The sequence below is a fragment of the Ambystoma mexicanum genome, chromosome 2q, assembly GCF_040938575.1.
Source record: "Ambystoma mexicanum isolate Mex_15411 chromosome 2q, UKY_AmexF1_1, whole genome shotgun sequence".
Lineage (NCBI taxonomy): Eukaryota > Metazoa > Chordata > Amphibia > Caudata > Ambystomatidae > Ambystoma > Ambystoma mexicanum.
Genome location: NC_090924.1, coordinates 150,734,755 through 150,747,107, shown reverse-complemented (window position 1 = coordinate 150,747,107; position 12,353 = coordinate 150,734,755). Strand labels below are relative to the sequence as shown.

Below are 12,353 nucleotides of genomic sequence, written 5' to 3'. Positions count from 1 at the left end.
GCAGTAAACAAATATCTTAGAGGAAAACTGGAATTAGGGTATGTGTATTCCCCCTAAATAAAATAGCATTTTGTTTGTGCATATGATATCTTGAAAGGAAACTGGACAAAGATGTAGGTTTTGGACTATCCTTGTCAGATTAAGTAATATCCAACCAGAATCAACCAAATCTTATGTCCCTAACCATGAATCCAGTATGAATTCTAGCTTTCCCTTATTAATCTCCCAATGCCACTCTAACCCCTGTTTAAAACTTGGGGCTAGTATCAGAATTCGTGTTTGGTTTACCCTAGGTGTGTTTTCCCCTGGGGCTGCATCCTGGCTTGCTGAGGGTTAATACCTTACTGCCTCCTGTTTGACAGTGGCATCATTCAGAGTGATCAGTTTAATTGGTCACCTGAGGTGAATGCTGTATGGCATTTCTCCCTTTAGAGGGCAGGGCTGAACCCTTGGAAATCAAGCAAACTTTGAGGGTGTTGTTTGACTGGCAGCCACACTGACCTACCAAAGGGAGGAATTTTGACAGTTGTTTATGACATGTTTATTGTGTTCCGTGACAGCAAATGCCTCAAGGAGAAGGTGCTATCTATAAAGGCTCCCACATTTATATCCCTGGACTTCGCATTTGTAGATTTGAACACTCATGGTTGACTGACTTACTATGTCTAAAAGAAGGGACCACTTCAGTATTATGAGGAAAGGTTGAGGTGTTGGTGTCTTATTCACAGGGTGGCTTCTTCAAGCCCCTGTATTTTATGGCAGAACTATTTGTGGAGTCAATAAGGGAAAGTGCTTTCTGACACTACGATGGAGGATTTCTGTTGTGAAGTTCACGATCAGCAGATCCACTATTTTCTTTGGCGGGTTTGGGTTTGGTCCTTTATGTCTGTCTCTCCGGGTGCCCTAATGATGCCGGAGGTGTTCGAGGCAGTGGAGCGTTTCTAACAGCAAGAGCCACAGAGGATCAATAAAGTGGCATATTTATACAGACTTCAGGCTGGTTTTGAGTTACGGTTTGAATGCACCAAAGGCGTTGCATTTGTAAAGTGGCTCTGGGGAGCTAATGCTGGGAACATTACCAAAGTGCTTGCCTCTACTGAAGGAGAGATGCATGGTCCTTGTTTTGAAGGCACTACTCTCCCTTTGGTGTCTAAGAGTGTAGGGTCTACAAGCGCTCTGTCACTACTTATCTACAGGATGTAAAAGCAGCTAAGGAATGGGAGCCTGATCTAATCACACATGACGCAAGAATTGCCATTGTGAGGGTTTCCCTGTATCTCCATGGGCTCTAGCTTAGGCGTATCTTTTCTTTCAGCTTTACTGTTTGAGTTGAACTTCATCTGTTCCATGTATTCTTACTGTAAAAATAGTATCCCCTTAATAAAACTAACTGTGGGGGCTAGGTATGACACCATGATTTGCATCCATTATCCAAAGTTTGTGCAGCAAAATAGTCTGTTTATTCATGGTACCGAGAGCCGGGTTCCTCAATGAAATAAATGTTATAGTTTCTTTTCTAGACACTGTTTGGCTCTTGAATGTGTTACATGAGTCAGAGTAAATGAAAGGAACTTCCGACAAGGAACCTGGCGCCTCGTTAAGCACCGGTAGATGCAGGCACTTTGGTATATCTCATTTATTGAAGGTGTTTGCACATTAATGCACCTTATAAATTTAACACAGAAATGTTCATGCTGGCTGTCCAGTGTTTCTATCTAAGAACTAGGGTACCTTTCTCTCCCGTTCTCAGGCTACCATCACTAAGTTCTTCATTACTGTCACAGGTTTTGTGTTTTCTCACCTGTTTATGTTGTCTTGCGGGATCCTTCGCCGGGGTTTTCTTCCATGCTGTTCGGCTCTTGTATAAGCCTGCTCGGCCGTCGTCGGATTCCAGGATTCGTTCAGCTTCTTCGTCCGGGATCAAGGAAAATCCAGGAAGACCAGGAGGGAAGAGTGCACACGGGAGAGGTGTGCGTGGAACACGGAAGAACAGGTACAAGGAAAGTGAAGGAGAAGGAGAGAGCCTGGGAGTTAGAGCAGCAACTCAGTTTCAGGAGCATAACGCAATGCACGTCTAGCTTCAGCTAACGAAAGCGTTGAGACACGCGGAGCCGCGGGTGCGTGGTTACTTTATGGAACGTGTTGCATGGACGTAAAGGTCGATAGACCGCGTTCTGCGAATAAGGCCATGTGGGGTGTACTACAGCGAATAACCCCGGACGTACCAGGGACCAGGAGGACCAAAAGGGGTGTGATCGATGGATCATGACAGCATGCCCCCTTCTAAAACACGTTCCACCGGGTTTGCCTGGATGTATTAGATGGAATTTTCTGAGCAATCTGGGGGAGTTTAGGTTTGAGACTGGTTCCCAGGTACGTTCACTGGGTGGATAGCCCTTCCATTCCACCAGGTATTGAAGTTGTCCTCGTCTATATCTGGAGTCACATATTCGAGACACTTCATATTCTAGTTGGTCGTTGGCAACCACAGGACTGGGTCTAAGATTAGTCCGGGTGGTTTGGATGTAAGGCTTCAATAGAGATTTGTGAAAAACTGGATGGATTTTCTTACAGGAGCGTGGTAGTTTAAGTCGAAAGGCCACAGGGTTAATGATTTCTTTTATAGGAAAGGGCCAATAATATCGAGGAGCCAGCTTATTTGGTCTGAGATGTCTGGGCAGTAGCTTCGAGGATAGCCATACTTTATCTCCAATAGTGTAAGAAGGCCCTGGCCTTCTCCTCGAATCTGCATAGAGCTTAGTTTGGATCTGTGCTCTTTCTAGATGTTCCTTGGCTTCTCTCTGTACATTGATGAGTGTTTCAATCCAGGAATCGACTGTTGGAACTGGTGTAGGATGCGGAAGGACTGAAGGTAGTACCGCAGGGTGGAATCCATGGCTGCAAAAGAAAGGGCTGGTTTTAACAGCCGAATGGTCTGAATTGTTGTAGGCGAATTCTGCCACTGGTATCAGAAGCGACCAATCGTCCTGCACCTTAGTAGAAAAACAACAAAGGTATTGTTCAAGGGTTTGATTCACTCGTTCTGTGACTCCATTGTTTTGGGGATGATATGCTGAGGAGAGGGCTCGTTGGATTCCTAGTATCCTGCAGAGGTGCTTCCAAAATTGAGAGATATACTGTGGTCCTCTGTCCGATATAATCTTGGAAGGAAGTCCATGCAGTCGGAAGATGTGTTCCAGGAAGATTCCAGCAAGTTCTGATGAGGATGGTAACTTATGCAGAGGTGTAAAATGGGCCATATGAGAGAACAAGTCAATGGTGACCATGATAGTGGTGTACCCTCTGGATGGCGGTAATTCTACAATAAAATCTGTGGCGATGACTTCCCAAGGTCTTGTTGATGGTGTAGGCTGAAATAAGAGTCCTGCTGGTTTCTGGTTGTCATGTTTGTTTTGATTACAGACAGAACAAGATTGCACGTACAGTTGAATGTCAGCCTTCATTCTGGGCCACCAGAATTCTCTTTGTATTAGACGTAGGGTGTTGGTAATGCCGCGATGACCGGCGTGAGGGGTATCATGGCAGAGGTTTATTATCTTTTTGTTGTAGTTTCTGTGTGGGAATGAACAGGTTGTTATTTTTAAACAGGTATCCGTCCTGGGTTCTCAGGTCCCATAGAGTCCTTTTCGAAGGATCCTTCCAGAGTTCCGAAGTCTGAGTTTGCATGCGAATGTCTTCCAGGAGATTGTTTGCTTGAGCTACAAAAATTGTATGGGGAAACATCTGGGATATGCCGATCTCCCGCAGGTTCGTAGTCTGGATGTCGAGAGAGGGCGTCAGCTATTAGATTTTGTGTTCCTGGGAACGTGGTGAATCTGGAACTGATACTGGGCGAAGAAGAAGGTCCAGCGAGCTTGACGGCTATTCCTACATTCCAAGGCTTGCAGTACTTGCAGGTTTCGATGGTCCGTGCGGACCTGGACAGGATGCTTTGCTCCGAGGAGTAGATGACGCCACTCGGTGAAGGCTTGACGGATTGGCCAGCAGTTTCTTTTCCAAGACTGAGTAATGGGTTTCACTGGGAGTTAACGTCCGGGAAAGGTAAGCGATGTGGTGTTCCATCCTGTCCCCAGATAGCTGTTTGAGGATGGCTCCAATAGCGTAACTGGAGGCATCTGTCTCTACTATGAATGGTCGTTGACATCAGGTTGAGCCAGGATGGGAGCTTGTGTAAACTCAGTCTTCAACCGTTGAAAGGCATCCTCTTGAGTTGTGGTCCAAAGGAAGGGTACATCTTTCTTTAATAGAACAATGATTGGTTGGACTATCTCGGAAAAGGAAGGTATGAATTTCCTGTAGAAATTGGCTAAGCCCAGGAAAGACTGGATTTGTTTCACAGAGGTGGGGCTTGGCCAGGATAATATTGCCTTAACCTTGGATTGATCCATTCCAATGCCTGCTGGACTAAGGATAAATCCTAGGTAGTGTACAGTAGAAACATGGAAGATGCATTTCTCGAGCTTTGCCAGGAGCTTGTTTTCGCGTAGTCGTTGTAACACTGCCTTTACATGTTCTTCGTGCTTGGAAATGTCCTTCGAAAATATTAGGATATCGTCCAGATAGACAATCACAAAAAGAAATAGCATGTCTGAGAACACCCTATCCATGAAGCGTTGGAAGACCGCCAGGGCATTAGCAAGTCCAAAAGGCATGACCAGGTATTCATAATGACCAAAGGGTGTTCTAAAGGCCGTTTTCCACTCATCTCCTGTCCTAATGCGAATCCGATGGTAGGCACCCCTGAGATCCAACTTGGTGAAAACAACTGCGCCCCTTACTGCCTCCAGAATGTCCAAGATCAAGGGTAACGGATAGCGATCCTTAAGGGTGCATTCGTTTAGACCTCGATAGTCCAGACACGGTCTGAGTTCCTTGGTATCTTTCTTGGGAACAAAAAACAGTGAGGCCCCTGCTGGGAATTTAGAGGGTCGTATGGTGCCATTTGCAAGATTAGTATCCAGGTATTCTCGAAGGGCTTTCTTTTCAGGTTCGGATAAGATGAACATCCTCCCAAAGGGAATTACAGCGGAAGGGTCCGTTTCTATAGCACAGTCCTCAGGTCTATGGGGAGGTAGCGCCTGGACAATGGCAGTGGAGAAGACATCACAGTATTCCTGGTAAATCTCCGGAACCTGGATAATGTTTGAGACAGAGATGGTACCTTGGTGATGCGTAGGAGTTCCTTCTGATGGTGTCGGAGTAAGGTCTGACAATAAACAGTGGGACATACAAAATTCTGAGCCGAGGAACAAGGAACCCGCTGCCCAATTGATGCACGGATTGTGTTTTTGAAGCCAGGGCATTCCCAAAACCATTGGGTAGTGGGCCGACTTGATGATGTCAAATTTTATCCTTTCTCGATGGTGGTTTATGGCAAGTTCGACGTCCTTGGTCTGAAGGGTTATGGGTCCTGAAGAAAGGGATCTTCCATCAATAGCTGCTACAGGTTGCATGATAGACCGGGATTCGCAAGGAATATGGTGTTTAAGAACCCATTCTTGGTCTTTGAAAATCCCCATAGCTCCACAGTCCACCAGTGCCAGGATGGGATATGTTTCCTTCTTGGATGGTGATAGAAAGGCCTGTAAAATCACCAAGGAATTTTGTCCAGGAGAGTTCAAGGATGGAATTGATGTGGAGCAGACATCTCTCTCCCGAACCTGTGCTCCGTTTAGGATCGGGAGCTGACGTTTCCCGAGCGCTGTGGGGGGGCTATTGGGCACTCTCTTACTTGATGTTTGTCTGATGCACAATACATACACAACCCAGTATGGATCCTACGCATTCTTTCTTGGGAGGATATGGGTCCATGGAATGCCCCTAGCTGCATAGGTTCAGGCTAGGTTCTTGAAGTGGGAATACCTTTGGGTTTCGAGGGTATCCCAATGGAGCTCTTCTGGAATGGCGACTTGCTTTTCTTTTTCTCTGCCTCTCTCTCCTGAATGCGAAAGTCAATCTGCAGGGCAAGATCCATTAGGGCCTGATAAGAACTTGGGCGCGCCACTCTGGCTAGTTCATCCTTGATGTCTTCGTTTAGCCCTCTTCGAAATAGGGTAAAACAAGCTTCAGGGGACCAATCCGCCTCTTTAGCCAGCTGTTTGAAGCATGTGACATACTTAAGCATATCCTGGGTTCCTTGTTGAAAGTCGAGTAGACGTTCCTGGGCACTGTAGACCTGCTCTGGGCAGTCAAACATGGTTTTAAGGGCCTGTATGAAGCCATCGTAATCATCCAGGAGAGAATCCCCAGAGTTAACCAGTGGGGTGGCCCAGGTCAAGGCATTGCCAGAAAGATGCGAAATAATAAAGCCCACCTTAGCCCTGGGCGTAAAAAAATAATAAGGCTTGAAAGTAAAGTGGACCAAACATGAGTCAAGGAATCCACGAAGACTCTTTGCGGAACCATCATATTTATCAACAACGCCGCCCAGAATTACACTCTCTTTCGTAGCGGATTCACGGGACAACACCAATTGCTTTAAGGCGGCGTTCTCTGCCTTTAAATTTTGCACTTCGGTCGTCAGCTCTTGCATGCCACGCATTAGGTCCTGGGTGGCCGCTTCCATGTCTGTGTCGAATTCAGTCAGGTGGCGTCTCAATCTGTCACAGGTTTCGTGTTTTCTCACCTGTTTATGTTGTCTTGCATGATCCTTTGCCAGGGTTTTCTTCCGTGCTGTTCGGCTCTTGTATAAGCCCACTCGGCCGTCGTCGGATTCCAGGATTCGTTCAGCTTCTTCGTCCAGGATCAAGGAAAATCCTGGAAGACCAGAAGGGAAGAGTGCACACGGGAGAGGTGTGCGTGGAACGCGGAAGAACAGGTACAAGGAAAGGGAAGGAGAAGGAGAGGGTCCGGGAGTTAGAGCAGCAACTCAGTTGCAGGAGCACAACGCGACGCACGTCTAGCCTAAGCTAACGAAAGCGTTGAGACGCGCGGAGCCGCGGGATGTGGTTAATTTATGGAACGTGCTGCATGGACGTAAAGGTCAATAGACCGCGTTCTGCGAATACGGCCATGTTGGGTGTATTACGGCGAGTAACCCCCGACGTGCCAGGGACCAGGAGGACCAAAAAGGCATGATCGATGGATCATGACAATTACAGAGGGCGCTGCTTTAACTTTCATAAATGTCAAAGGGTTACGCAACGCTGATCCCAGTAATCATAAAATGGAAAATCCTGACGATGTTCATGAGTAGATCTTCAGGAATTAGCAGTACAATATAATGCAAACAACAGAAATAGCCTTGACTATTCTCTCTTGAAATTAGCCAGAATTCCAACAGGTTTTTACCTTTCAACCCCTATGGCAGAGTAAGTGGCATGCCAAGCTAGATTAACACATCATAATCTCCTCTGCAGTCACCTTTGGCTATTTACAGACACAAGCCTCTCTGGGCATCTCCTGGTTCCAAATGGCACCACACCCATACTTGTATTCAATTAAAAGGAAAGATCTTCAGCCCTTCTTCCTACCTTTCACATTCAGGACAGCAGAAGTTGCCTGATTGCGAGCAACACAGACGTACTCTCCAATGTCAGCGGGCCCTAAGCTGTGAATGATCAGCTCATGGACAGTGCCTTCTTGCCTCATTTCGAACTTGGCACTCGGCTGAAGGGTCACTTTGTCTTTGGTCCACACCACTGGCTTGTTGATTGCAGATAGCTCACAGCGCAGCTTAGCTGTCTCTCCCTCTTCCGACTCTGTATCTTGCAATTCCATTTTAAACTGTAGAGCTGCAGAGTCAAGAACACCAGTCCAATCCAAGCATTTATATTTCACACAATGCCTTGCTGTGTGACGTTTAATGAAAGAACTCTCAACTAAGAGATGTCTGTGTGCCAGGATGGATGTGTAAGCCCAACAGTAAATAAATACTGTGTGACCCACACATCAAGGCCACCTAGAAAAGACTTTAATATTGTTTACAAATGTGCATTCATTACCCTGAGAAAAACCTGTTTTCCGGGATGCCTACATGCATTGAAGAAGTAACAGAATCATGCAGATGTGGAATTATTTTAAATATTTGTGTGATAATCAATAACAGCATAAAACGCGTAATATCTACTTAATATCCAATCCTCTAACATATTATTGATTACCCAGCCTCCAACATACAATTGACTAGCAGGTGTATACGAGCGTCGCACGATAATTCCTAGTTCAGTCCTAGTTTGAAGTTTATTTATTCAACTAAGGTAATGCTTCTTTGTAGACAATATTGCTAGCCATTCCTGTAGGAGCTAGTGTGAACAAATTGTCCCTCATTACGAGTCAGGCGGTAACCATGCCGGTAAAACCGGCAGGTAGCCGCCGAACCCGTAATTTACCGGTGTCTGACTTGCCGGAAACACCGGGGCATTACAACTGTAATAGTAAATCCCCATTCCCATTGAGTCCCAGGTCTCAATGGGAATGGGGAGTACGGGAGCACCGGCACTGTGCGCAACAGTGCCGGTGCTTCTGTCAAAGTCTGCTGGCAGTTGCCGTTCTGCCCGCCAGAGTCAGACCTGGCGGCGAACCGGGAAACAACAGTGCTGGTAAGCTTACCCGCACCGTTGTTTCCAGACCGGCAAACTTGTAATGAGGCCCATTGTCTTTGTTTCCAACTCTGGAGCAGGCCACATAAAGCTGACCATGAGAAAAGCATGAATTACTAATAAAGGCATGGCTACCCCAAACTCGGGTCCGGCTCCGGGTCCTGCAAAAGGGGAATTACCAGGCCAGTCCGACTTTGGAGGGCCCAGTAATTTCCCTTTCGCGGGACCCAGAGCCGGTACGCCCCCATTCCCATTTGAGCCCCCATAGGGCTCAATGGGAATGGGGAGGATGGTAGCAGCGGTACCGTTCATAACGGTACCGTTGCTACCATCCTGTTCTGCTCGCGGGTGCCGCTCTGCACGCCAGGTCTGACCACGTGTGCAGAGCAGCACCCGCGAGCAGAACTCGTAATGCGGCGGCATGGTAACAACAGCGCAGGTAGCACTACCGGCGCAGTTGTTGCCTTACCGCCACAGACGTAATGAGGCCCAGTGTCTCACGTTAAAGAAACATAGATAATAAAGGTGGGTCACAGGTAAGTATATAAAAATTTGCATTATGCTGAGGCTTGCCAAACAGGCTTCAAAACATACTTTTTCCGAAACGTGTGCTCGTTTCATTAATTTGTTTAGAAGCCTCAACGGCTGGTAGCACATTGCAATTCCTACGATGCCAGAATCACATGGTAGGAAGCAAACAACGTTTCTTACTGTCGAAGTCATAAACCAGAGCCCACGGGTCCCGCCGAAAGGCAATGAATGCAGAACCATTTTATAATTCGGCAAATTAAATTTACGAAGTCTGATCTACTGGCCCATGGCAGTTTCAAATTGCCCCTGAATACAGTTTGGCCTTAAAAATTCTTAATTTGCTACATTTACACAGTATCCTGTTCTTGGTGCAAGACTCTGACAGTGTCATGATAGAAGGCTTTCTCATGAGAACGAAGATGAGATGACCGGGACAGATGAATAGAGTTTGGCTGGTCATCTCAAATGTTTCAATGAATTGGCACTATTATGTGGGAATTGGGCGTTGGATTGTGACGTCACAAGGGAGAACCAGGGGTGGTGTGTTAAGGTCTGCTGGACCCAATCATAGAAAATAATGTATGCCATTCTATAGGGGTTTGATATGCAATCACCATTCGGCTTCTTGTGAGGAGACTTTTTATGTTTCAAAGTTTCTGATGTTAATTAGTTTAGACGATTATAAAAGCTTTTGATTTAGGGGCATTTCTTTGATGACGCCTTTTCATGCAGTTCTGTTCCACGTTCAGTTTGAATATTGCTGTCCCAGCTGTGTCTGGGGCCCTGAATAAAACTGCCTTACTTCTTTCCTGGCGCACACTCCTTTTTGACTACATTTGTCATTTTTTACTGGTGAGTTCCGAGGCAACCCCCTGAACAGACCTATTATTACTGCTTCATTTAAAGAGCTAAAAATGTGTCTTTTAATGTGCATAAATGTTAAGGTGCAAAGAAAGAGTTATTACAAAACATTTATGTTTAACAGTTAATACATATTTTTACTCACTTAATAAATACTGACATTTGGAATGGGACTTATTTTTTACTCGCTAAAAATAGTTTTACTCCCAATTTTTAAAAATAGGTGGTAATGTACTCCCACTTCAAAATCATATCTGGAGCACTGCGTGGACCTGTTTAATGGAATAACATCCGTACTTCTCTGGCACAACGCTTCAAAAGTCAAAAACCCAGTGACAAGATATATGACCTTTTCGGTTTTAAGGCCTATATCGTACTGGCCCAGGAGAAGAGTCTCATGGGCACCGAACTATAAAACTGCCCCAAATAGACTACTGTGACTAATCCTACAGGGAATTCATTTGGCAGGAAGTATCAATGATGGCCATTTTTGACTTACGAATGGCAGAGGAGAGGTTATGTGTACAGATTCTCAGTTTCTCCAACCACCCCATTCTAATGAAGGCAGGTGATAACTTAGTGGGCTCCCACTATGAACTAGTGCCTCCTGCATGGAGTGATTACATAGGTTAGGGTGGTAAACTCCTGAAGTACTATTCCCGAAGTATAGGGAAAACTGCAACAGGCTGGTTAATTTGATTTTAAGCCCTGCAAGTAAATACAATTAATAATTATAATGAAAACTGTGTTTTTGGTGTTCCATAGCCACGTTGGACAAGACAGTGCCAGAAGGAGGCACAGTCAAGATGCAGAGAGAGGATGCCTAATTAGAGTAGTGAGCAGGTTTTTCCAGAAGCTGTGGCAGGGCGCAGTCAGAGACAACCATCTCCGGAAGGAAGAAGAATCTGAAGGAGAGAAACACTGATATCTTCAAAACTGCTGCAGCATCAGTTCAGAGGAAAGTAGAGGATCTCTCCTGGAAGCAGCCAAGTGGCAAGTCTCAAACTTAAAAATGAGAGTAAGACAACGGAAGGAACTGAGGACTATAGGAAGATGTAACCGAGGGGGACACCTAGAGGAATTTTGAGCACTCACAGCCATGGACACCTTTGCAGGCCCCGCGTTAGTACACCTCGGAGGATAAACACAGCATAGTCTCTATATGGTCAACCCGAAGACTGGAAAAGACACTATGGAGACATGGACTAGAGGGGTGCATAAAGGGCTAGAGGGCACCATAAAACCTGGCCTTAGCTTCCCAGTGGTACACCCAGGAGGCTAAGAGCAGTGGTGCTTCAGGATGTTTGATCTAGGAATTTGGTAGGGAAAAGATGAACCAATTTCTCAGGAACTATTACGTGAAGGGGCAACCCTGAAACATTTATACGAACAGCCGTAATGCATGAAATACCTTCAAGGATGCCAAACAGCTAAAGTGGAAACAAGAAATACAAATAGTGACTGTGGTAGGGCATTGCGAGTGACAACTCTGCATGACACTTTTAATTATGCCCGGTGCAGAGCCATGTTTGTTTAGAGCACATTTTATTTTCTGTCTCTAGCAAGAGAAGCTATGTTTAATTCCAACACTTCCCCTGCCTGGGTTGTACTTATTGAAGAAAGACCGAATAGAGAACAATGTAAAGTTTGTTCCATTTCAACGTTGAGTGTCTTTATATAAAGTAGCCACTCCTCACATATCCCAAAGCATATTACATCCTCTAGCCCTGAGGTCTTCAACATGTGGCTCTCCAAATGTTTTTGACTATGTGCCCCATGATCCCTCGCCATTGACTCCAATGGATAGAGCTGATGGGAGTTGTAGTGCGAAACAGCTGGAGAGTCAAAGGTTGCAGACCCCTGCACTAGCCTCCAACTTATAAAAGAAAAAACATCCTCTAACTTATCAGTGATATAACATTCCAAAGTACATAATGAATGTACTATCTTTAGCCATATCATTGATTCATTATCGCCAACCCTATTACTGATAAAATGTAAACTAACATATTATTGGCATACTGTAATATAACATGTAACTATCACACCATCTTCTAAAAGACAACCAATGGGCCACCTCTTAACATATTATAAATACATCTAATATAATATCAATTCACACATCATCCCCATAACTATAATTGATACACTTTTTCCCAAAATAAAATTTGATTCGCTGTTCGCTAGTTAATAATTATTAGACCATCTTACATTTGATATGTGCACCATTGAAAAACACATCATTGATACACCTTTCCTCGTCATTATTAATTGACCATCTCTAAACATACAATCATGCCCCAAAATATATTTGACATTTTAGAATTTAGCTGATGCACCATCCTTTAGCATACACTGATATAGACGGTTCATTTCCCCCTATTGCCCTGATGGCTCCAC

At 45.1% G+C, this 12,353-nt stretch overlaps 1 protein-coding gene across 12 annotated transcripts in view; it reads right to left on the bottom strand.

Moving 5' to 3' along the window:
• OBSCN (obscurin, cytoskeletal calmodulin and titin-interacting RhoGEF) overlaps positions 1 to 12,353 on the bottom strand; it is a 3,169,051-nt gene that overhangs the window by 1,669,564 nt on the left and 1,487,134 nt on the right. For 11 of the 12 annotated variants that reach the window (XM_069647058.1, XM_069647065.1, XM_069647061.1 and 8 more), the window contains one exon: positions 7,494 to 7,754. The exons of the other annotated variant lie outside the window; for it this stretch is intronic. In XM_069647058.1, coding sequence (XP_069503159.1) covers positions 7,494 to 7,754 — 261 coding nt within the window. The remainder of the gene's footprint in view (positions 1 to 7,493; positions 7,755 to 12,353) is intronic. 12 annotated transcript variants of the gene reach the window in all.